The sequence below is a fragment of the Anomaloglossus baeobatrachus genome, chromosome 2, assembly GCF_048569485.1.
Source record: "Anomaloglossus baeobatrachus isolate aAnoBae1 chromosome 2, aAnoBae1.hap1, whole genome shotgun sequence".
Classification (NCBI taxonomy): Eukaryota; Metazoa; Chordata; class Amphibia; order Anura; family Aromobatidae; genus Anomaloglossus; species Anomaloglossus baeobatrachus.
The window spans coordinates 88,781,399-88,806,824 of record NC_134354.1 but is presented as its reverse complement, the minus strand read 5'-3'; the positions used below and the strand labels follow the sequence as shown (position 1 = coordinate 88,806,824).

Here is a 25,426-nt window from a genome sequence, read left to right as displayed (position 1 = left end):
ATTGGTATAGGCAGTGTTGGTACACAGCTCCATACATTGCTATGCTCTATGTCACATCTGTTATACGTCAGAATATGACTAGAACCACTCAAATAAGTAAAGAGAAATGACAGTTCAAGATTCATTTAAGACATTATGGTCAGTCAGTCTTAGAAATTGTTAGAACCTTCAAGGTGTCCTTAAATACAGTCATGAAAACCATCAATCGCTATTATGAAACTTGTTTTTTTGAGAACTGCCCTAGGAACGGAAGGCCAAAACTTTCCTCTGCTGTGAAGGATAAGTTCATCAAAATTACTACCCTTACAAACTACAAATTGACATCAAATCAGATAACAGCACAAAGATGTCAAGTAACAGACATACTCCAACATCAACTGTCTAAAAAAAAACAAAAACAAACTGCGAGAAGTGGGATTTTGTGGATTTATTGCTGTAAAGAAGCCACTACTGAACAAGAAGTTACTTGTTTGGGCCAAACAACACAAGGAATGGACATTAGATCACTGGCAATCTGTACTGTGGTCTGCAGAGTCCAAATTTGAGATTCTTGGCAGCAAACCGCCATGTGTTTAAGGCCCCCTTCACACATCTGTGTCTCCGGTACGTGTGACGTCCCTTTTCACACGTACCAGAGCCACGGGCACACGTAGACCCATTAAAATCAATGGGTCTACTCAGACATGCGCGTTTTCACATGGAGCATATGTGCGTCCGTGTGATCCACACATAGACATGACCGTTTTTTTCCGGCAGCACGGGTGTCACAAGGACCGCACGGATGTACACCATGTGACACGTACCGAAGAAAACCACGTTTCTGTGAAATAAAATGAATTTCTATACTCACCATGTCCAGCACTGCTGTCTCTGCTGCTGCTGTTGTCACTTGCTTCAGACCCCCGCTCATTATGCATATCACATATTCACTGCATTTGGGGCCAGAAGCAGCAGCGGGGAGTCAGCAGGGCTGTAGACTGCAGAACAGAAGACATCAGCACCACGGACAGCAGCTACCAGGACAGGTGAGAAGAAAGTTCCTGCTCTCCGTGTGGAGGGCCATACGCACTTTTTACAGGTCCGTGAAAAATGTGCGTGTTTTTTACGGACATGTGAAAGAGGCCTAAGACACAGAAAAGATGAACAAGTGGTTTCTACATGTGTGGTGCCCTCAGTGAACCATGGAAGTGGACAGCAGGATTTTAGGATCTTAAATAGCCTGCAGCCCCACCCAAACCAAACAGTAGTTAACTATATATCTCCTTGTATGGGTGGATCCACAAGTCCCAGAGGAGACAAAGTTACAACTGTCGCTCCAAATCACCAGCGATGAGTGAGGCGCGGCTTGGCGACAAATGCAGGAAGGCCAAGCACTGATACCAGTGTCATACATTCCATCTGGTTTGTGCTTAGTGGTACCATGATTTGTGCTGCAACAAGGCAATAACCCAAAACACAGCCCCAGGCCATGGAAAGGCTATATAACCAAGGGGAGAAGGATGGAGTGCTGCATCAGATGACATGGTCTCCACAATCTCCTGACCCAACAGATGGTTTGGGAGGAGTTGAACGCAAATTGAAGGCAAAGCAGCCAGCAAGTGCCCAGCACCTCTAGGATCTCCTTCAAGACTGACTGGAGCCATTCCAGGTGACGACCCGATGATCCTGCTTCCAAGGGGAAATACAAAGGGGATGTAAAGCTGTCATCCGAGTAAGAGGGGGTTACTTTGAGGAATCTAACATTTAGCACATTCTGGTTTGTTTCACACATGTTTCTATACTTCTTGTCTCCATATACATTTTGCTGTCTTCAGTCTGAAACTGCAATATTCACCTTCCAATAAGAACATGTAAAACAACAATGGTGTGAACAGGTGTGTCCAAACTTTTAAATAATACTGTAAGATAAAGAAGGGAATTTTGTTTACTTACCGTAAATTCCTTTTCTTCTAGCTCCTATTGGGAGACCCAGACAATTGGGTGTATAGCTTCTGCCTCCGGAGGCCACACAAAGTATTACACTTTAAAAAGTGTAACCCCTCCCCTCTGCCTATACACCCTCCCGTGCATCACGGGCTCCTCAGTTTTGGTGCAAAAGCAGGAAGGAGGAAACTTATAAATTGGTCTAAGGTAAATTCAATCCGAAGGATGTTCGGAGAACTGAAAACCATGAACCAAAAGAACAATTCAACATGAACAACATGTGTACACAAAAGAACAACAGCCCGAAGGGAACAGGGGCGGGTGCTGGGTCTCCCAATAGGAGCTAGAAGAAAAGGAATTTACGGTAAGTAAACAAAATTCCCTTCTTCTTTGTCGCTCCATTGGGAGACCCAGACAATTGGGATGTCCAAAAGCAGTCCCTGGGTGGGTAAAAGAATATCTCGAGAAAAAGAGCCGAAAAACGACCCCCTCTTACAGGTGGGCAACAGCCGCCTGAAGGACTCGCCTACCTAGACTGGCGTCTGCCGAAGCATAGGTATGCACCTGATAGTGTTTCGTGAAAGTGTGCAGACTAGACCAGGTAGCTGCCTGACACACCTGCTGAGCCGTAGCCCGGTGCCGCAGTGCCCAGGATGCACCCACGGCTCTGGTAGAATGGGCTTTCAGCCCTGAAGGAATCGGAAGCCCAGAAGAACGGTAGGCTTCAAGAATCGGTTCCTTGATCCACCGAGCCAAGGTTGACTTGGACGCCTGCGACCCCTTACGCTGGCCAGCGACAAGGACAAAGAGCGCATCAGAACGGCGCAGGGGCGCCGTGCGAGACACGTAGAGCCGGAGTGCTCTCACTAGATCTAACAAGTGCAAATCCTTTTCACATTGGTGAACTGGATGAGGGCAAAATGAAGGTAAGGAGATATCCTGATTGAGATGAAAAGGGGATACCACCTTAGGGAGAAATTCCGGGACCGGACGCAGAACCACCTTATCCTGGTGAAAAACCAGGAAGGGGGCTTTGCATGACAACGCTGCTAGCTCCGACACTCTACGGAGCGATGTAACTGCCACTAGAAAAGCCACCTTCTGCGAAAGACGTGATAAAGAAACATCCCGCAGCGGCTCGAAAGGTGGTTTCTGAAGAGCCCTTAGGACCCTGTTAAGATCCCAGGGTTCCAGCGGCCGCTTGTAAGGTGGGACTATGTGGCAAACTCCCTGCAGGAAAGTGCGGACCTGCGGAAGCCTGGCTAGACGCTTTTGAAAAAACACGGAAAGCGCCGATACTTGTCCCTTGAGAGAGCCGAGAGACAAACCCTTGTCCATTCCGGATTGAAGGAAGGAAAGAAACGTGGGTAAGGCAAACGGCCAGGGGGTAAAACCCTTATCAGAGCACCAGGATAAGAAGATCCTCCAAGCCCTGTGATAGATCTTGGTGGACGTTGGTTTCCTGGCCTGTCTCCTAGTGGCAATGACATCTTGAGATAACCCTGAGGACGCTAGGAGCCAGGACTCAATGGCCACACAGTCAGGTTGAGGGCCGCAGAATTCAGATGGAAAAATGGCCCTTGAGACAGCAAGTCTGGACGGTCTGGGATTGCCCGCGGTTGACCCACCGTGAGGTGCCACAGATCCGGGTACCACGACCTCCTCGGCAAGTCTGGAGCGACGAGGATGGCGCGGCGGCAGTCGGACCTGATCTTGCGTAACACTCTGGGCAGCATCGCCAGAGGAGGAAACACATAGGGAAGTCGAAACTGCGACCAATCCTGAACTAATGCGTCCGCCGCCAGAGCTCTGTGATCTTGAGACCGTGCCATGAATGCCGGGACTTTGTTGTTGTGCCGAGACGCCATGAGATCGACGTCCGGCGTTCCCCAGCGGCAACAGATCTCTCGAAACACGTCCGGGTGAAGAGACCATTCCCCTGCGTCCATGCCCTGGCGACTGAGGAAGTCTGCTTCCTAGTTTTCTACGCCCGGGATGTGAACTGCGGAGATGGTGGAGGCTGTGGCCTCCGCCCACAGCAGAATCCGCCGAACTTCCTGGAAGGCTTGACGGCTGCGCGTGCCGCCCTGGTGGTTGATGTACGCGACCGCCGTAGCGTTGTCCGACTGTATGCGGATCTGCCTGCCCTCCAGCCACCGATGGAACGCCTTTAGGGCTAGATACACTGCCCTTATCTCCAGAACATTGATCTGAAGGGAGGACTCTGTCGGAGTCCAGGTTCCCTGAGCCCTGTGGTGGAGAAAAACCGCTCCCCACCCTGACAGACTCGCGTCCGTCGTGACCACAGCCCAGGATGGGGGCAGGAAGGATTTTCCCTTCGACAGAGAAGTGGGAAGAAGCCACCACTGAAGAGAGGTCTTGGCTGCCAGAGAAAGAGAGACGTTCCTGTCTAGGGACGTCGACCTCCTGTCCCATTTGCGGAGAATGTCCCATTGGAGTGGACGCAGATGAAACTGCGCAAAGGGGACTGCTTCCATTGCTGCCACCATCTTCCCCAGGAAGTGCATGAGGCGCCTCAAGGGGTGAGACTGGCCCCGAAGAAGAGAGTGCACCCCTGTCTGCAGCGAACGCTGTTTGTCCAGCGGTAGCTTGACTATCGCTGAGAGAGTATGAAACTCCATCCCGAGGTAAGTCAGTGATTGGGTCGGTGTCAATTTTGACTTTGGGAAATTGATGATCCACCCGAACCTCTGGAGAGTCTCCAGAGCGACGGTCAGGCTGTGTTGACATGCCACCCGGGAGGGTGCCTTGACTAGGAGATCGTCTAAGTAAGGGATCACCGAGTGGCCCTGAGAGTGTAGGACCGCCACAACGGATGCCATGACCTTGGTGAAGACCCGTGGGGCTGTCGCCAGGCCGAAAGGCAGTGCCACAAACTGAAGGTGTTCGTCCCCGATGGCGAAACGCATCCGTTGCTGAGGTCTGTTTGGTTTGGACTGGGGTAAGGACGAGTCCTTTCCCTTGGATTGCTTAATAATTTCATCCAATCGCTCGCCAAACAATCGGTCGCCAGAAAACGGCAAACCGGTTAAGAACTTCTTGGAAGCAGAGTCTGCCTTCCATTCGCGTAGCCACATGGCCCTGCGGACTGCCACCGAATTGGCGGACGCTACCGCTGTACGGCTAGCAGAGTCCAGGACGGCATTCATGGCGTAGGATGAAAATACCGACGCCTGAGACGTCAAAGACGCAACTTGCGGAGCAGAGGTACGTGTGACCGCATTAATCTCAGACAGACAAGCTGAGATAGCTTGGAGTGCCCACACTGCTGCAAAGGCCGGGGCAAAAGACGCGCCTGTGGCTTCATAGATGGATTTCATCAGGAGCTCTATCTGCCTGTCAGTGGCATCCTTGAGCGATGAGCCATCTGCCACTGATACTACAGATCTAGCCGCCAGTCTAGAGACTGGAGGATCCACCTTGGGACATTGAGCCCAACCCTTAACAACGTCAGAGGGGAAGGGGTAACGTGTGTCAATAAGCCGCTTAGTAAAGCGCTTGTCCGGAAAAGCTCTGTGCTTCTGGACAGCATCTCTGAAGTTAGAGTGATCGAAAAACGCACTCCGTGTACGTTTGGGAAACCTAAACTGGTGTTTCTCCTGCTGCAAAGCCGACTCCTCTATAGGTGGAGTTGGGGGAGAAAGATCTAGCACCTGGTTGATGGACGCTATAAGGTCATTTACTATGGCGTCCCCTTCAGGTGTATCAAGATTGAGAGCAACGTCAGGGTCAGAGCCCTGAGCTGCGACATCCGCTTCATCCTCCAGAGAGTCCTCAAGCTGAGATCCCGAACAGCGTGATGAAGTCGGGGAAGATTCCCAGCGAGCCCGCTTAGCCGGTCTGGGACTACGGTCCGTGCCGGAGTCCTCCCCGTGAGACCTAGGTGCCACCCCAGGAGCACGCTGCGGCGCAGACCGAGAGGGGCCTGGGGGCGATGATCCCACAGTGCCCGGGGCCTGTGTAAGGACCGATCTGGACTGCAAGGCTTCTAGTATCTTAGCAGACCATTTATCCATAGACTGAGCCATGGATTGTGAAAGCGACTCAGAGAGCTTCTCAGCCAAAACTGCCAACTCTGTCCCTGCCACCTGGACAGGGGGAGCCGGCGGTTCTGCCTGAGCCGAGGGTCCCACCAGCGCCCGAGGCTCCGGCTGAGCGAGTGCAACAGGGACCGAGCATTGCTCACAGTGAGGGTAGGTGGAACCTGCAGGTAACATAGCCGCACAAGAGGTACAGGTTGCAAAATAACCCTGTGTCTTGGCACCCTTGCTCCTTGTGAACGACATGCTGCTGTCTCCTAGGAGAGTGATCACTGAGGGTATATAGCCAAAAGCAAAACAATGCGGCCGAACAGAGAAAATGTATACAGATTATATATATATATATATATATATATATATATATATATATATATATATATATATATATATATATATATATATATATATATATATATATACATACACATACACTTCGGCACCCTAGGGGGACCAGCACCGGGTGACCGGTGTGGCTTACCGACCGCCCAAAGCGGTTGTGTGTCCACCAGATTCCCTGCCTTGGGCCTCCCAGAGCTGCAGAGCTCGTTCCTGAAATCCTCCACCGGCAGAATGATTGTAAAAATGGCTGCCGGAGCTCTCAGGGGAGGAGGGAGCCGTGGGCGGCGACTAATAAAGTGCGGGAATCTGGTGCCCCACAGTGATCAGTGAGGGGGGAGGAGGACACCTAAAGTATGCTCCAGCCCTCACTGTCGACGTCAGGTCGACCGTCCCGCCCTTACCCCTGACTGGCAGGCCCGGGGGCGGGAGTTATGGTACTAGGCCGCATGAAGCCTGGGACTAAATTTAATACCGCGGCCGGCAAACAGGCGCGGTCGGCGCGGTAGTCCCGGTCGTCATAAAAATACAGCAGCCGCTGCAGCGTCTGTGACACGAGCGCTCCATGCACCGTCCCCAAGGGGACACAGAGTACCTTTTGGATGCAGGGCCTGTCCCTGATGATATCAAGTCTCCTGTCCGGCAGATTCCCACAGGGGCTGCGGAGGGAGCCTGGTCCCAGTGCATGGATGACCGGTTAGGATCCCACTTCTCCCAGAGCCTCTAAGGGATGGGGAAGGAAAACGGCATGTGGCTCCAGCCTCTGTACCCACAATGGGTACCTCAACCTTAACAGCACCGCCGACTTAGTGGGGTGAGAAGGGAGCATGCCGGGGGCCCTGGGGCCCTCTTTTCTTCCATCCGATACAATCCGCAGCTGCTGCTGACTGAAATGTGGAGCTTGAGTGAATGTGTGCCTCCTTCAACACAAAGCATAAAACTGAGGAGCCCGTGATGCACGGGAGGGGGTATAGGCAGAGGGGAGGGGTTACACTTTTTAAAGTGTAATACTTTGTGTGGCCTCCGGAGGCAGAAGCTATACACCCAATTGTCTGGGTCTCCCAATGGAGCGACAAAGAAAACAAGCTTTGAACAGTACATAAGTTTGTGAATCTTTAAAGGGAACCTGTCAGGTGCAATATGCACCCAGAAACATGAGCAGTTCTGGGTGCATATTGCTAATCCCTGCCTAGCCGTTCCTGTATCTAGTAGGACACAAATAGATCATTAGAATTTTTTTTCTAAAGATCTTTAATGATATGCTAATGAGGCCAGGGACTAGTCGCAATGCCGTTCGTTCCTGCACTCATTACGGCCTCTTAGCATGGCAAAACGCCCACAGGGCTATGCTAACGTGCTATATAATGCAGCATCACCAGCAGTGACACGCATACCTGTGTCTGCTGTCACCGCTGATCTGAATGCTCGGCACTTCCGGTCATGCGCACTAGACCTCTCTGAAGCTGGGACATGTACATCCAGCTTCATACTGTGCATGACCGGAAGTGCCGGGCAGTCAGATCAGCGGTCAAAGCGAACACAGGTATGCGCGTCATCGCTGGTGATGCTGCATTGACTAGCATGTCTTTGTGGGCGTGCTTTCATGCTAAGAGGGCAGAATGAGTGCAAGAACTAACGCCCTTGACTAGTCTCTGGCCTCATTAGCAGATCAAAGAATGTTTAGAAATACTTTTTCTAGAGATCTCTTTATCTATGCTAGTGTATACAGGGACTGTTAGGCAGGGATTAGGAATATACACCCAGAACTGCTCGTGGTTCCCAGTGCATATTTCACTGGACAGGTTCCCTTTAAAGCCCCTACTACATTTCTGACATCCAGTTATATACATTCACCAAGTGTTTGTAGAGAAGGTTTGCACTGGTTACATGTTAACTATACATCAAGGATAATGGGAGGAGGGGAGGGGTCACAGACCGACATGAAGTAACCTGCTGGGTAAAAAAATAAAAAAAATAAAGAGAGGACAGCAAATTATTAGGAAATGCCATCAATTATTGAACAGCCGGAGTCTAACTGCTGTGAGCCACACAATGCACAGAGAGATATGTTTACAGATTTTCCTTTCCTGATGACACTCCGTCCACCTGTTAGACTCAGAGGGGTCATCTTTTCTCAGGACATCCTCCAATAACACCAGCACTTATCTTCCCAATAACAGAGCTCACTTGCTCTCTGACAATCGTATTTAGGGATCTAGTAGAATTTATTGCTCTGATATCAAGCAATTTTTGGAGCAATAGCATTTTTGAGTCATTCCTCTTTTGCTCATCCATGACTTCCCATAGAATCACCATTTAGTATATTTCTGGATACGGTGGTTGACCAGACAAATACACAGCAGCATGCACCCGGTACCTTAACTATATGGCAAAAATGAGGTGTAAGCGCAGCCCTACGGTGCAAATGTTTGGCACCCGGAATCTATGGATGAGAGATCATTGTATGTAACATTACTCTACTGTACACGTACGTGTATCAAATACAGACAGACTGTCTCCAGGAGTTAGTGTTTCTGACTCTTGAAAACGGATTTTCCCAGGTACGTCAATATCAAATAAGTGGATCTGTAGAAGCCAAAAAAGAGAAATTGAGGAGAAAATTAGATTTTTGCAAACAGAATAAAACAACCAACTTGTTACTTTGGCTAAAAGCCTAAAACTCAGATCAATACATGCACTATAAGGGCAGTGAGTAGGCTTCATACATATAGACTGCCATCTTGTGGGTGACTGCACTGCATATTTCGCTCCAGCTTCACCAGCAGCTCTGGAGGAAGGGATGTGCAGAGCAGTCATCATGTGAGGCGTTGTGGCTCTGCAGGACACAGGGTACACAGTGCTGAATCCACAAGCTGGGAGAGTACGCGGCCTGGACAGTGCACATCATCATCCAGCAGCTGCATCACTAATTCCAGTTGTGTGAGTACTGCCCATCATGTAGAGACTGCAGTATGTGGATGAGCGATGTGGCGCTGGACATGCTGGGAATTTCCAGTGTCTGCAGGGTAATTTCCATTAAAGGTGTGTGCCACATACAATTTCATTACATTGCCATTTATTATTGCTGTTTCATTGCTTATAATTAGTGATTTTAAGATTTATATTTTTTCATACAATATCAATTTTCAATGCAATTAAATTTATTTTTTCAACCTGTGATGTGAAAAAAGAGAATTTTGTTACTTACCGTAAATTCTTTTTCTTATAGTTCCGTATTGGGAGACCCAGACCATGGGTGTTTAGCTTCTGCCTCCGGAGGACACACAAAGTACTACACTTAAAAGTGTAGCTCCTCCCTCTGAGCTTATACACCCCCTGGTAGCCAGTCCTAGCCAGTTTAGTGCAAAAGTTGAAGGAGAATAGCCACCCACAAGTAGAACCGAGTAAGAACCGGAACAACCGGAGACTCTGTCCACGACAACAGCCGGTGATAACACGCGGAACAAGAAAATTGCCAACAGGCAACAGGGAGGGAGCTGGGTCTCCCAATACGGAACTATAAGAAAAAGAATTTACGGTAAGTAACAAAATTCTCTGTTTCTTTATCGTTCCTTTGGGAGACCCAGACCATGGGACGTTCCAAAGCTGTCCCTGGGTGGGAATAAACAGAAAAAACTAAGAAGTAGGCGGAGCCTAACTTCACAAGTGGGCGACAGCCGCCTGAAGGATGCGTCTGCCCAAGCTCGCATCTGCCGAAGCATGAGCATGCACTTGGTAGTGCTTCGAAAAGGTATGCAGGCTAGTCCAAGTGACAGCCTGACAGACTTGTTGAGCCGTAGCCTGGTGCCTAAAAGCCCAAGAGGCACCGACAGCTCTGGTCGAGTGTGCTTTGATCCCAGGCGGGGGAGGCACCAGAGTACTCTGGTAGGCGTCCGAAATGGTCGATCTAATCCAACGGGCTAAGGTCGGCTTAGAAGCAGAGAGGCCCTTGCGCCGCCCTGTGATTAGCACAAAAAGAGAGGTGCACCGCCTAAGCGCAGCGGTGCGAGCCACATAAATCCGGAGAGCACGCACCAGATCTAGAGTATGCAGCGATGAACAGGGGCCGGACAGAAGGAAGGCAAGGAAATATCCTGGTTAAGGTGGAAGGGAGAGACCACCTTAGGAAGAAAGTCCAGGGTCGGACGGAGAACTACCTTGTCTTGGTGAAAAACCAAAAAAAGGTGACTCCGAGGAGAGCGCAGCCAAATCAGAGACTCTCCTGAGAGAAGTTATGGCAACTAGAAAGGCCACCTTTTGAGAAAGACGATACAAAGAAACCTCCCTAAGAGGCTCAAAGGGGGGTTTCTGCAATACCGTGAGGACCAAGTTAAGGTCCCAGGGATCCAAGGGCCGCCGATAAGGCAGAATGATGTGAGACGCACCTTGCATGAAGGTGCAGATCTGAGCCAGCCGGGCGAGACGAAGCTGGAACAGCACTGAGAGAGCTGAGACTTGTCCCTTGAGAGAGTTGAGGGACAGTCCTAGCTGCAGACCGGACTGTAAAAAAGACAGAAGGGTCGGCAACGAGAAAGGCCAAGGAGAATGGCCGGAAGAGCGACACCAGGACAGGAAAATTTTCCAAGTCCTGTGATAGATCTTGACGGAGGAAGACTTACGGGCCCGAGTCATAGTGGAGATGACTTCAGGAGGAATACCAGAATCCGTCAAAATCCAGGACTCAAGAGCCACGCCGTCAATTTGAGTGCCGCAGAATTCGGGCGGAAAAACGGACCTTGCGAGAGCAGGTCTGGACGGTCCGGAAGATGCCACGGCATCTCCACGGACAGTTGGAGCAGGTCCGGATACCAAGCTCGCCTGGGCCAGTCCGGTGCAATGAGGATGACTCGACGGCCCTCCATTCTGATCTTGCGCAGGACTCTGGGGAAGAGAGCTAGAGGGGGAAACCCGTAGGACAGACGAAACTGGGACCAGTCTTGAACCAGAGCGTCCGCGGCGAAGGCCTGAGGATCATGGGAGCGAGCCACGTAAACCGGAACCTTGTTGTTGTGACGGGATGCCATTAGGTCCACGTCCGGAGTGCCCTACTTGCGGCAGATTGACTGAAACACTGCCGGGTGCAGGGACCACTCGCCACCGTCCACGGATTGACGGCTGAGATAATCTGCCTCCCAGTTTTCTACGCCAGGGATGTGGACTGCGGATATGGTGGACTTGGAGTCCTCCGCCCATTGAAGAATGCGTTGGACCTCCAATATTGCCAGGCGGCTGCGTGTCCCGCCTTGGTGATTGATGTAGGTAACCGCTGTCGCGTTGTCTGACTGGACTCGAATGTGCCTGCCCGCCAACAGGTGGTGAAAGGCTAGGAGAGCTAGAAGCACAGCTCTGGTTTCCAGCACATTGATTGAAAGGGCTGACTCGGACGGAGTCCAAGTGCCCTGAGCTCTGTGGTGGAGATGTACCGCTCCCCAGCCGGATAGGCTGGCATCCGTGGTGAGAATCACCCAGGACGGAGCCAGGAAGGAGCGCCCTTGGGACAGGGAGAGGGGTCGAAGCCACCACTGAAGAGAGCTCCTGGTCCATGGCGACAGAGCCACTAACCTCTGTAAGGAGGAAGGCCGCTTGTCCCAACAGCAGAGAATGTCCAGCTGCAGAGGACGCAGATGGAACTGGGCAAAGGGAACCGCCTCCATGGAAGCCACCATTTGACCCAGCACCTGCATCAGGCGCCTGAGGGAATAACGGCGGGGCCTCAGGAGAGAGCGCACCGCTAGCCGGAGAGACTGCTGTTTGATTAAGGGCAACTTCACAAGTGCCGGCAAAGTCTCGAACTGCATCCCTAGGTACGTGAGACTCTGGGTCGGAGTCAGAGTGGATTTGGGAAGATTGACAATCCACCCGAATTGGGCTAGGGTGGCGAGAGTGAGCGAAACACTCCGCTGACAGTCTGCGCTGGATGTACCCTTGACCTGAAGGTCGTCCAGATAAGGAAGCACTGCTAACCCCTGGAGGTGCAGGACCGCAATCACTGCCGCCATGACCTTGGTGAATACCCGAGGGGCCGTGGCTAACCCGAAGGGGAGAGCCACGAATTGGAAATGATCCTCTCCTATCGCAAAACGTAACCAACGCTGATGTGACACTGCGATTGGCACATGTAGATAGGCATCTCTGATGTCGATGGACGCCAGGAACTCCCCTTGGGTCATAGAGGCAATGACTGATCGCAGAGACTCCATGCGAAAATGCCGCACCCGGACATGCTTGTTGAGAAGCTTGAGATCCAGGATGGGCCGGAAGGTACCGTCCTTTTTTGGAACTAGGAAGAGATTTGAGTAAAAACCTCTGAACCGTTCCTGAGCGGGAACTGGGACAATCACTCCGTTTGCCTGCAAGGACGCCACGGCCTGCGAGAAGGCGGCGGCCTTGGAGCAGGGGGGAGTTGAGAGAAAGAATCTGTTTGGAGGGCTGGAAGAGAATTCTATCCTGTAGCCGTGAGATATGATGTCTCTCACCCACTGATCTGAGACTTGCTTTAACCAAGCGTCGCCAAAGTGGGAGAGCCTGCCACCGACTAAGGACGTGGCTGGAGCGGGCCGAGAGTCAGGAGGAAGCTGCCTTAGTGGCAGAACCTCCTGCGGTCTTCTGCGGACGCGCTTTTGGGCACCAGTTGGATTTCTGATCCTTGGCTGAGTTAGCGGACGAGGCGGAAGGCTTAGAGGATGACCAGTTGGAGGAACGAAACCTCGATTGATTCCTACCCTGGGCGGGTTTCCTGGTCTTGGTTTGTGGCATGGAAGTACTCTTCCCGCCAGTAGCTTCTTTAATGATTTCATCCAGCTGTTCACCAAACAGCCGTGAACCAGCAAAAGGGAGCCCAGCAAGAAACTTCTTGGAAGAAGCATCTGCCTTCCACTCTCGAAGCCACAAAATCCTGCGGATAACAAGAGAATTAGCTGAAGCCACCGCAGTGCGGTGAGCAGCCTCTAGCATGGCAGACATGGCATAAGATGAAAAGGCTGAAGCCTGAGCAGTTAAGGTAACCATCTCAGGCATAGATTCCTTGGTGAGGGAATGCATCTCCTCTAGAGAAGCAGAGATGGCTTTGAGAGCCCACACGGCTGCAAAAGTCGGGGAAAACGCGGCCCCCGCAGCTTCATACACAGATTTGGCCAGAAGGTCAATCTGACGGTCAGTGGAATCCTTAAGTGAGGTGCCGTCAGCCACCGACACAACGGTCCGGGCTGATAGCCTAGACACCGGAGGGTCTACCTTTGGGGAGTGAGACCACTCCTTGACCACCTCAGGTGGAAATGGAAACCGGTCATCAGAACCACGCTTTGGAAAGCGTTTGTCAGGGCAGGCCCTGGGTTTGGTCACAGCGGTCTGAAAACTGGAGTGGTTAAAGAACACACTCTTCACTCTCTTAGGCGAGGTAAACTGATGTTTTTCTGCCAAAGAGAGTTGCTCCTCTGACACTGGCGGATTGAGATCCAGCACAGAATTAATAGAAGCAATCAAATCACTAAGATCTGAGTCAGCCTCAAAGAAATCGATGGGATACATAGCCTCCGAGCCCCCAGTGAGGGCATCCTCCTCATCTTGAGAGTCAGCTCTTGAGACAGAGCCGTGGGATGGGGAGGGGGAGGAAACCCTGCGCCTTCTCTTAGAAGGACGGGGTCTGGGATCAGATGATGAATCCTCCGTGAGCTCTGATGGACGGAGGTCAGAGGATAGGAGTCCTCTGTCAAGAGTATTAGAGGCACCCTGTGAGGGGGGCTGATGCATATTCATCAAAGTCCTGGACAAAAGTCCCATGGACTCAGCAAATGACTGGGATATGGACCTAGAAAAGGACTCTACCCAGGCCGGGGGTTCAATCACAGGTGCAGCAGCAGCCTGAGAGACCACTGGGGGTGAGACTCCAGGCTGTGGCACCGCCAAGTTAGAGCAACCATCACAGTGTGGATAAATGCTCGGCTCAGGCAGCAGGAGCTTACATGCAGTGCATGCAGAATAAAGCTTTGGAGCCTTGCTCCTTCTGTGAGACATGCTGCTGGAGTGGGGGCTTTGCAGAGAATGAACCCCAGGGAGAATATACAGAGGTCCACAACCGGAGACCGGCTGTGGCTTACCAGACCGCTGAGCGTGGTGTTGTGTGCCCTCCAGATCCCGAAGCCCGGTCCCCCAGAGCCCAGCACCTCAGCAGAGATGCAGAATGCAGGATGTCCCAGAGCAGAGTGAACTCTGCCTGAGAAATGGCCGCCGGAGCGAAGAGAGGGGGCGGGACTAGGGGCGTTCCTATAAAAGAGCGGGAACTGGAGGGCTATAGAGACCTGCCGGGAAGGAGGGACGCCCCAGCAGTGGGGAGTGTCCCTTCCCTGTGTAGAACGGCCGCCGGGAGGAGCCGAACCTGTCCCTCTGCATGAGTGACATGTGAGGGCAGGAAAACGAAACTAGGCCTCCGGCGAAGCCGGGGCCTAAATTTAAGCGGCGAGGCCGACAAGCAGGCACCATTGGCGCGGTTCTCGGGCAAAAGCTGGAGAACCCGCCGGAAAAATTAAAAACAATCACATACAGCATACTCTCCCCTTACAATAAAGAATCGGGACCCCCAACATAAACGTCTCAGGTACTTAGCTGCTGAGATGCAGGGCCATGTCTCTGGGGATGAGTGCTCCGGTCCAACAGAATCCTCAAGGGGCTGTGGATGGAGACCGGACTCCTGCCAGGCATGGAGACCGTGCTGGCTCCCACTTCAAGCCAGAGCCCAGAAGGGATGGTGAAGGAGCGCGGCATGTAAGGCTTCAGCCTTGTAAATCAACCTTAACAACATCGCCGACACAGTGGGGTGAGAAGGGACATGCCGGGAGTCCAGAAATGGACCCGCTTTTCTTCAAACTCTTTCCAAAAGTCAAACAATCAGATGAGAATGCATGTGTGGATGTATGACCTCCTGAACACAAAGCGATAAACTGACTAGGACTGGCTACCAGGGGGTGTATAAGCTCAGAGGGAGGAGCTACACTTTTAAGTGTAGTACTTTGTGTGTCCTCCGGAGGCAGAAGCTAAACACCCATGGTCTGGGTCTCCCAAAGGAACGATAAAGAAAAACGCTATTAACCTGCAGACGTGGCCAATAGCGTTCTCAATCTGCGCGATGCCTGCACTTAGAGCCCCGCTGCTGGGAAGAAAAAGATGCTGTCACATTGCAACCCCTATGGTATCACAACAAACAAATCACAAAATATTCCAACTTTCTGACGTTCTTGTGTGTGTTGGTCGCAGGACCCCAGGGGTTGCAATATGACTTCTTTCGCCTGCATCACTATGTGATGTAGTGCGGCACATAGTGATCTTTGGCTACGCGATCTGTGTTGTGGCCAAAGTTGCTGTGTAGCCGCAGCATAATGGTGGCTGTGAATGCACAAAACCAAGGCTCCAACCACTATAAAGTTATCAGATTTTGTTGTTGATTACACCAATATGGCTTCCAAAAAAGGTAAGGCAATTATGTGACTGAATCATACACAGTAACACAAGGAGGTCGCCGTCTGTATGTATCAGTGTGACACTACATTACCTTTCTGTGCTTTAGTAGCAATTTACCATCCGGGCCAAAAACAGTGCAAGTGTTGTACAATTTCCCAGAGTCCTCTTCTGGAATTGAACCTACAGAAGAAATAGATAAATTAGAGGTAACGTTTTCATGGCTCGTACAGGACAGTACGGTGACCAGTGGAGTAGATAACAGGGTACAGCAGAGATGTGGGGGCTGTAACATCTGGTGTCCTAATAATATTATGTAAGGAAAAACACAACCAACGCAGTATGTGCCCACATTCCAGTATCACCCTTAATCTACAGTGTTCCCCCATTCTCATTCTATGAGACTTGGCCAAGAGTTCATCATTTTTGCTTTAAAAAAAAAAAAAAAAAAGTTATCCGCTGCTTCCCGAATCCGTTCACTTCCTCATCTGAAGTAAGCGCTGCTGATGGTAGTACGACCCTATGCCCCTGCTGAGAAGTGGCAGAACATGTGCACGATCACTGCCGATCACACACGTTGTGTAGGGTCGTACCACCTTCGGCAGCGCTCAAGTGAGCAGCTCTGGACAGCAATCTGAGAACGGCTATAAGGATCTGTTCACATGTCAAGGATTTTACAAGAATACTGGAGCAGAGAGCAGATTCTGTATACAAAGCTGCATCAAATCCAACTTCAATCTGCAAACAATGCACATAAATGTGTGATTTGTAAACCTTGTACATGCATTGGCAAAATGTTCACAAGAATTTTTGCCAGCACCATAAACAAATAAAAAAAAATATATAAATATCACAAAAGATTTGTATTTATTCTTGTGGATTCCACATAGAAAACCCGGCAAATTAACCCCAATAAAAGACTAATCCTTACATAGTTTGCAGCAGAAATAGGAGTGTGGGGCTCGGATTTCTGTTTAAAGGGAACCTGTCAGGTCCAATATGCCCCCAGAACCATGAGCAGCATATCTAATCCCTGCCTAACCGTCCCTGTATACACTAGCATAGATAAAGAAATCAGAAAAAGTTTTTCCAAAGATCTTTTACCGTAAGCTAATGAACGTGGGGACTAGTCTCCTGGGCGTTAGTTCCCCTGGCTAGTCGGCTCTAGTACCATGTTAGTACGTCCTGGTGGGTATGCTAACATGCTAATGAATGTAAACAAAAATAAATTTCTGTACAAAGGCAAATTAGACAAAGTATATACATTTTATTGACACTTATAAAATTTAGACATGAAAATAGCAAGGTTTTAATACAAGAAACTTTATGGAGGACCAGCAGTGGAGGACCAGAATTCAGGTATAACAAACTTTTAAGTTTCTAAGGGTACCGTCACACTAAACAACGTACCAGCGATCCCGACAACGATACGACCCGATAGGGATCGCTGGTAAGTCGCTGGGAGGTCGCTGGTGAGATGTCACACAGTCAGACATTACCAACGACGCAGTAACGATAGATGTCGCAGTAGCGACCTGTATAACGATCTTGGCGGTCATTGGGACACTGTCACACAGCGTCAAACACAGCGATGTGTGCTGCCCTGCGGGAGCCCGACGACCAAAAAATGAACCAGAGCAGTGTGTAACGATCACCGATTTCACAGCAGGGGCCAGGTTGCTGCTTAGTGTTACACACAACGAAATCGCTAATGAGGTCACTGGTACGTCACAAAACCTGTGACTCAGCAGCGATCTTGCTATGTGAGAAGTACCCCTACCCCTTAGGGGCACTTTGCACACTACGACATCGCAGCTGCGATGTCGGTGGGGTCAAATCGAAAGTGACATCCGGCGTCGCAGTCGATATCGTAGTCTGTAAATCCTTTTTGATACGATTTACGAGCGCAAAAACGTCCAAATCGTATCATCGGTGTAGTGTCGGCCATTTCCATAATTTAGGAAGGACCGATGTTACGATGTTGTTCCTCGTTCCTGCGGCAGCACACATCGCTGTGTGTGAAGCCGCAGGAGCGAGGTTACCTGCGTCCTGCGGCTCACGCTGGCTATGCGGAAGGACGGAGGTGGGCGGGATATCTGCAAACATGTTAGCGGTGTACTCACTTTTTGACTATTCTACTATATTGTTAATCCCCAATACTCCGGCTACACTATCAGTTAGATAGCTAAGTATAGGATAAGCCAGCTAACGAGTAAAAAGTACAGCACAGACAGTGCAGGATACAAAGCAAACTCCTATCACTTCACCAAAGGGGTGCTGGCGGTGTGCAGTTTGGGAGCGGCTACATTCTTGCAAAAATAAAATAGGATTCTCAGTTTTTCAGTTTTTGCTGCTTACTTAGTCATGGGCTGATGACAGATTTTTCCCACAAATGACAAAAGGGTTTTGAATTGCGTCTAACCTCCAATAAGATAGATCCCGCACTCTTTGGCGATGTCTGACAGCATCTGCGTGGACTGCCCGGGAATCTTCTCCGCATACTCAGGAAAGAACGTGGTACCGTAAGGAGAATTGAAGCACTCCTGGGAATAGACAATGCCAGATTATTATCCAGGGCTGCACTTCTGGGGAGATATCTGGGTTCTCGCACCCTGCAGCCTCCGCAACATATTGAATACATATAGAATCCACAGATCCAGGTTATCAAAATTAATTATCTGCTATGGCCCCAAAATAACAGCATATACCTACAAATGCCCTATAGTCCTTCATATTCGCAATAAAATAATATCCAAGTGGACAAATAAGTACAAATGATCAATATTTATTATCAAAACAAAATTCTATAACACTGCAGATTGTGTAAAATTAAAAAACCATTAGGAGAGGATATTTAAGAAAAACACACACAGGCAGTGTGGTCAGGGACACTTAGACATAATTCATCACAGTTTTAGACAAGTCACAAAAAGAAGTTTGCTTTATTATCATAATAAGTACAGTTTCTTTAACCCCTTCACAACCACGGGCAGTAAAGTTACGTCCTATTTTAACGTGACTTAACGACCAGGGATGCAACTTAACTGCCTAAAATTCATTTGATTGTCGTGGCCATAGCAACGGCTTTCAAATTTTGTCCCCTGCTGTTTCTTACATCGCCACCCCCCATCAACGATCGATGTGATTGGCTGTTCAAATCTGAACCGCCAACCACATCGTTCGCACTGATTTCGGAAAAAATAATGCCTGAATTAGTGCGATACTGTGAGATCCGGCTATGAGGTGCCACAGCAGCTGCAGCAGATCATAGCTGTACCTCAAACACGTCGCCCCCCCCCAGCCCCTGCAGCACTGATTGGAGCGATCGTGCTATGACGCGCAATCGCTCCAATCAGTGTGCAGTGGGGCGGTCTGATCTGCAGGTGACCGCCCTCCCCAGGCCTGTGCTGGTCTGGGAAGCCTCCCCCAACATGTCTGCAGCGTGCACTGGCTGGTACTTGTGGTACCACGCCACCGCTGCTGATGTCACCGCTCCTGCTCCAATCGTAAGTATTGTGCTCACCTTGCAGCCCCAGCGCGCTCCCGCGATGGCTCCTGCGCGTGCCCCCCCCGCGTGGCCCCTAAGCATGCCCCCCTCCGCGATGGCCCCTGCGCGTTCCCCCCCGCCATCCTGATCTGCTTCCCCCGCGATCTGCCTGCCTCCCCCGTGATCTTTATTCTGCTTCCTTCCTTCTGCCTCTGCTTCTCCGGTATCCCCCTCCCCATCTGCTCTACCCCTCCCCTTCTGCTCTCCCCTCCCCCCCCCGACGTCCTCTTACCTGCCTTCACCAGGTCGTCCGAGGTCTTCATTGGCCCGATTACATCTGCCTCCATCGCTGGGTCCTTCCTGGGTCTTCTGCTGATCTGTCCAACATCCTGCCTGCTGCTCCTGTAAAGCTGTCCATCTCGCTTGCCTTCTGTTCCTCCTTCAGTTCTTCTGGTCAGTGATCCTCCTGCTAATCCTCTGGGTACTGTGAGTATAACTTTTTTTTTCCTGTATCCCCCTGTCCATTTTTACACCTCATCTGTCTGCGCCTCCCGCCGAGCATTGATCAGTGATGCAGATAACGTATCTGCATCCGTGGTCAATTTTTGGTGCGACTTTTTTTCCCGTATCCCCGACGCTTTTTGTATCGCATCTGACCATGCGTCCCGCCAAGTGTTGATCAGGGATGCACATAACGGATTGGCATCCCTGCTCAATTTTTGGTGTGATTTTTTTTTTTCTTCCCGTATCCCCGACACTTTATATATCTCATCCGACCGTGCGTCCTGCAGAGGCCGATCAGTGCACCGCGTCTGTGCGTTTGAAGAGTCAAATGGCGTTCCTTCTCTTCTGAGCCCTGCCATGCGCCCAAACAATTTATTTCCATCACATATGAGGTATCTGCGTACTCAGGAAAAATTGCACAATACGTTTTATGGTGCATTTTTTCCTGATACCCTTGTGAAAAAAAAAGCTACCTGGTTCAAGTAACAGTTTTGTGGTGGGAAAGAAAAAAAAAAATGTATTCATGGCTCAACATTATCAACTTCTGTGGAGCCCCTTGGGGCTCGCTAAACATCTAGATAAACTCCTTGACGGGTCTAGTTTCCAAAATGGGGTCACTTGTGGGGGAGCTCCACTGATTAGGCACCATAGGAGGTCTCCAAACGTGACATGACGTCCGCTAATTATTCCAACCAATTTTGCTGTCAAATGGTGCTCCTTTTCTTCTGAGCCCCGCCATGCGCCCAAACAATTACCTCATATGTGGTGGAAAGTATCTCCGTACTCAGGAGAAATTGCACAATACATTTTATCGTGCAATTTTTCCTGATACCATTGTGAAAAAAAAGCTACCTAGTTGAAGCAACAGTTTTGTGGTAAAAAAAAATATTTTTTTTTTCTTTTCACGGCTCAACATTATAAACTTCTGTAAAGCCCCCAGGTGTTCAAAGTGCACATCAAACATCTAGAAAAATTATTTGAGGGCTCTAGTTTCCAAAATGAGGTCACTTGTGGTGGAGCACCATTGTTTAGGTACCTCAGAGGGTCTTCAAACACGACATGGCGTCCGCTAATGAGTGCAGCTAATTTTGCACTCAAAAATTCAAATGGCGCTCCTTCCCTTTCGACTTCTGCCGTGCGCCCAAACAATTGATTTTTACCACATATGGGGTATCAGCGTACTTAGGAGACAATGCACAATAAATTGTATGGTTCACTTTCTCTTTTCTCTCTTGTGAAAATGAAAATTTTATGGCTAAAGTAACATTTTTGTGTTAAAGTAAAATTTTAAATTTTTTCCTTCCACATTGCTTTGGTTCCTGAGAAGCACCTAAAGGGTTAATAAACTTCTTGGATGTGGTTTTGAGCAGTGTGAGGGGTGCAGTTTTTAGAATGGGGTCACTTGTGGGTATTTTCTGTCCCTTAGGCCTTTCAAAGTGACTTCAAATGTGATGTGGTCATTAAAACATTTTTGTAAATTTTGTTGGAAAAATGAGAAACTTTGACCCCTTCTAACTTCCTAACGGAAAAAAAAAATTGTTTCAAAAATTGCGCTGATGTAAAGTAGACAAGTGGGAAATGTTATTTAGTAACTATTTTGTGTGACATATCTCTCAGATTTATGGGCATAAATTTTCACAGTTTGAAAATTGCGAAATTTTCGCAAAATTCCCTAAATTTTCACAAATAAACGCAAAAATATCAGCCTAAATTTACCACTGACAAAGTACAATATGTCACACAAAAAAAAAAAACAATCTCAGAATCGCCAGGATCCGTTGAAGCGTTCCAGAGTTATAACCTGTCAAAGTGACACTGGTCAGAATTGCAAAAAATGGCCCGGTCATTAGGGTGTTTTAGTGGCCGGGGGTGAAGGGGTTAAACAATACAATGGATGGCAAGTCTTAAATACCGTATTTTTCGGACTATAAGACGCACCCTGGTTTTAGAAGAGGAAAATAGAAAAATAAAATTTTAAGCAAAAAGTGTGGTCATGACACACTTATGGGGCGACAATCTGCTACTGACACTGTTATGGGGGTAAAGTCCCCAAATTCTCTACTAAGGTACCCCATCCTGATAATGATTCTCCTGCATTGTATATGATCACCATCCTTGTATATATGTCCCTCATCCTGGTATAGCCCCATTCTGCTAAATACCTTCATCCTGGTATATGGCCTGCATCCTGTGGCACACAAAAAAACCCAAACATTTATACTCACCTTTCCTCACTCCTGCAGCATCGCTAGTCTTCCTCTCTGTGTCAGCAGCAGCGCCGCTAACCTGTGTGGAGCCGTTCCCTGCAGCATCGTGATGTCCTCCTGTCTGCCGCCTGCTGATGTGTGTGGAGCCGTGCGCCCAGCGATGACGTCATCGCTGTGCTCACCACTCTCTACACAGATCAGCAGGTGGAAGACAGGAGGACATCGCGTGCTGCAGGGAACGGTGAATATACCGTACTTATTCACTGCCCCCCCGCGCTGCTGCTGATGATGCGCGGGGAGTAGTGAATACAGCCGCCCATGATCACTCCAGGCTGTAGTTGCCAGGGGTGATCAGGCAGGCCAGTTGCTAATTATGCGCGCACCCCTGCCCATCAGCCGACTTCAGCGCTGAGAGATGATAGGCGGGAGGATGGGCGTGCATATGAAATGAGCGGGCCCACATGGTCACAGCAGGCGCTGCTACACCCTGCGTATGCCGCCGATGACCCACTCCACCACAACACCATTTGGGGGGAAAAAAGTGCGTCGTATAGTCCGAAAAATACGGTAGTCCTTTTACATAGTGCATACATTCACAGGTGCATTATTGCATAACAATGACTGGACATGTATTACATATAAACATACCGTATTTTATTGTTTTATAAGACGCATCCCAAATTGAGAGAGTGAGTCAGTGCTGGCAGAGGCGGTGAGTCAGTGCTGGCAGCTGCAGCGGGTCAATGCTGGCGGCGGTGGGTCAATGCTGGCGGCGGTGGGTCAGTGCTGGCAGCGGAAGCTGCGGTGGAGCAGCCCATTGCGGCCAGTGTCCCGGGCTTCAAAGAAATGGCGGATACCCAGATGGAGCTTTTCATCTAAGAGCTCCATCTGCGCATGTGCTGACTCCGGGCGCAATCATTTGAAGCCCGGACCGTGGACAGACCATCTGGGACACCCACCGCACAGCCACCGCTGTCTGCACAGCCAGCCAGCTGACCACCCACATAAAGAGGCAGCCAGCTACACGTACTGACAGGCATCCGGCCGCCCGCACAGAGAGACGCACAGATAGCCCCCCACCAATTCTCCACATCCCAGTAAGCTATATTTGGATTTTAAGAACCACCCCTTATTTTCCTCCCAAATTTTTGGGAGGAAAAGTGCATCTTATAATCCAAAAAATCCGGTATATGAGCATTATAGATATTCAAGAGGTGGAAGTATGACACTTAGCCCTGAATGTTCCTGCACTTAATGGATACAAGGGATATATAAAGATAGGATAATGCTTATAAGCTTGCGCAGATAACCCTTGCTGTTCACAGCCAGAGGTATGGTAATTTCCCTAGGTAGGTTACACACCCGCCGTTGCCATACTGTGTCCCAGATCACACAGCCCTGCACCTCAACGCGTTTTGCTGGAGCTTCATCTGGAGGTGCAGGGACAGCGAGACTGGCGTCATAAATACACCCCCAATGATGTGTACCTGTAACTATCGGCGCACGCCCGCCATCCACCGCTGTAGCTGGCGTCCCGGAAACACCCACCGCCCATGCGCATGATGCTGATCTCTGAATGGACGCCAGGCACAGCAGGTAAGGAGGAAGTGGACTGGTAGGTGCGCGCATGTACAGTGCAGCCTGTGTCTCCATATTAAGTGAGGGCAAACATAAGGGCATTTCCTCTATTAGTACAGAACCAAATACTATATATTCCAACAACAAATTTCTTGTTAAATAGACTGCAGGCATTCATAGGTAACATTAGATTTACAAAATCTGTGTACATAGTTATACAAACAGGATCCCATCCTTATTTCAGATGGCACAGATTTCTTCTGTCAATGATTATATTCAGTAATAGTTTTTAATCTAGATGGAGCCAATTGCTTTAATTCCGGACCCAAAAGATAAATAAGGGGGGGGGGGGGAGCCAGCATCAAGCTTCCTGTGATAAACATATACATTATTAAAATACACAACCTGTAAACATCGCTAAAATTTTAGATTTTATGTATCACTCCCTATGCATCGTTTCAGCCAGATTTCAGAAAGGGTTTGAAACTCACAACATCGTTTAACCCCTTAGGTTTAGTGGTCTTCAATAATGTAACCCAACGAGCTGCTTTCTAAGCAAGGATGTTCTTGAAATCGCCCCTTCTCGCACTCAGATGAACTCCTCTAAATTTTAATAATCTCCAGTTACTAATGTGTACATCCCTTGCAGTGTTTAGGAATATTTTTCAATGCTTCACCTCTTCAGGCTTCTTAGTATTGATATCATTTTTTTATATCACGAATGTGTTCCATGACTCTCACTAAGTTCTCGGTAAGTCAATCCCACATATTAACTCACATGGGCAAGTTGCCCAGTGCACTATACCGGACGATCGACAGTTACTGTAGTGTAGGATTTTGGATGTAGTAGAGTTAGTGGAGTCATGAACCTCAAAAGACCTTTCCCTCTGGGTGCAGGCTCCACAGTCACCATATGGGTAAGAGCCCCATTTGGGAACCCCACTGATCCTCCAAAGGTGTTTTGGGGTTGGCGCTGTGTAGTGACGCCTCACAATTAAATTCTTGATAGTCTTCGGTGTGATTGCTGGTTTATGTGTCAAAATAGACGCCAAATCTCCATCAGGTAACAAAATAGGCCAATATTTGTCCAACACAGACATTTCTCGCCATTGGGCGTGCTAAAGTGTTCTATCTCTCACCTTTTGATCTCCTCTTTTATTGGCTGGTTTGAGAAGTTCAGCCCATGAAGTTCTTTTTGTTCTTTGTTCTGCAACATGACTGACAAGTGAAGCTGCAGCAAACGCCTGGGCATCTGTACAGAAAACGGCTGCATCCCCTATACAAGATGCATTACTAAATGACCCAACAAAACCTAGTATCAATGTATCAAGTTCAGAAAGGGAGCACCTTGGATATCTTAACATCTTGAGAAGACAAGTAAAGCTTCTGTTTGCTACATCAGAAAGAGTCAAGATCTGATGCCTATACCAGCTCCTCCGTAGGATTCCGTGCAATATTTGGATCATAGGATCGCCCAGTGACGAGAACGGATCACAGAGGAAGTAACAATCACAATGTCTGTAAAATATCTCCCAGAGCATCGAATGACATAGTGAAGACTTCAGATGTGGTCTCAATTGGGAATCCTGCACTTTCAAGAGGACTTATCTCTCTTGACAGGTCTGTTTTAATAAGGACTCCCTGTGAAATAATAATTCCGGATCATCACGGCATTGTGCTATTCCTCTGGTAGTCTTCCTAGAATTTAGGTATAAATTGACAACTGGGTTGTACCATTCGAAGGAGTGTCTCTGCACCTTACAAAACTGTCCAATCAGTGATGGCATTATTAGAGTATATACAGACACGCCCCCTGTTGTCCATTGAGTCATACAATGAATCCATATCCAGGAAGAATAAAATAGAAGAATCCAAGTATT

At 49.2% G+C, this 25,426-nt stretch overlaps 1 protein-coding gene across 1 annotated transcript in view; it reads right to left on the bottom strand.

Annotated features, from left to right (window-relative positions):
• The window catches only part of NIT2 (nitrilase family member 2), a 74,538-nt gene that overhangs the window by 16,188 nt on the left and 32,924 nt on the right, over positions 1 to 25,426 (bottom strand). The window contains exons 3-5 of the mRNA XM_075333105.1: positions 18,193 to 18,313; positions 15,865 to 15,953; positions 8,813 to 8,906 (exon numbers count right to left, since the gene is read on the bottom strand). Of these exons, the coding sequence (XP_075189220.1) occupies positions 8,813 to 8,906; positions 15,865 to 15,953; positions 18,193 to 18,313 (304 nt within the window). The remainder of the gene's footprint in view (positions 1 to 8,812; positions 8,907 to 15,864; positions 15,954 to 18,192; positions 18,314 to 25,426) is intronic.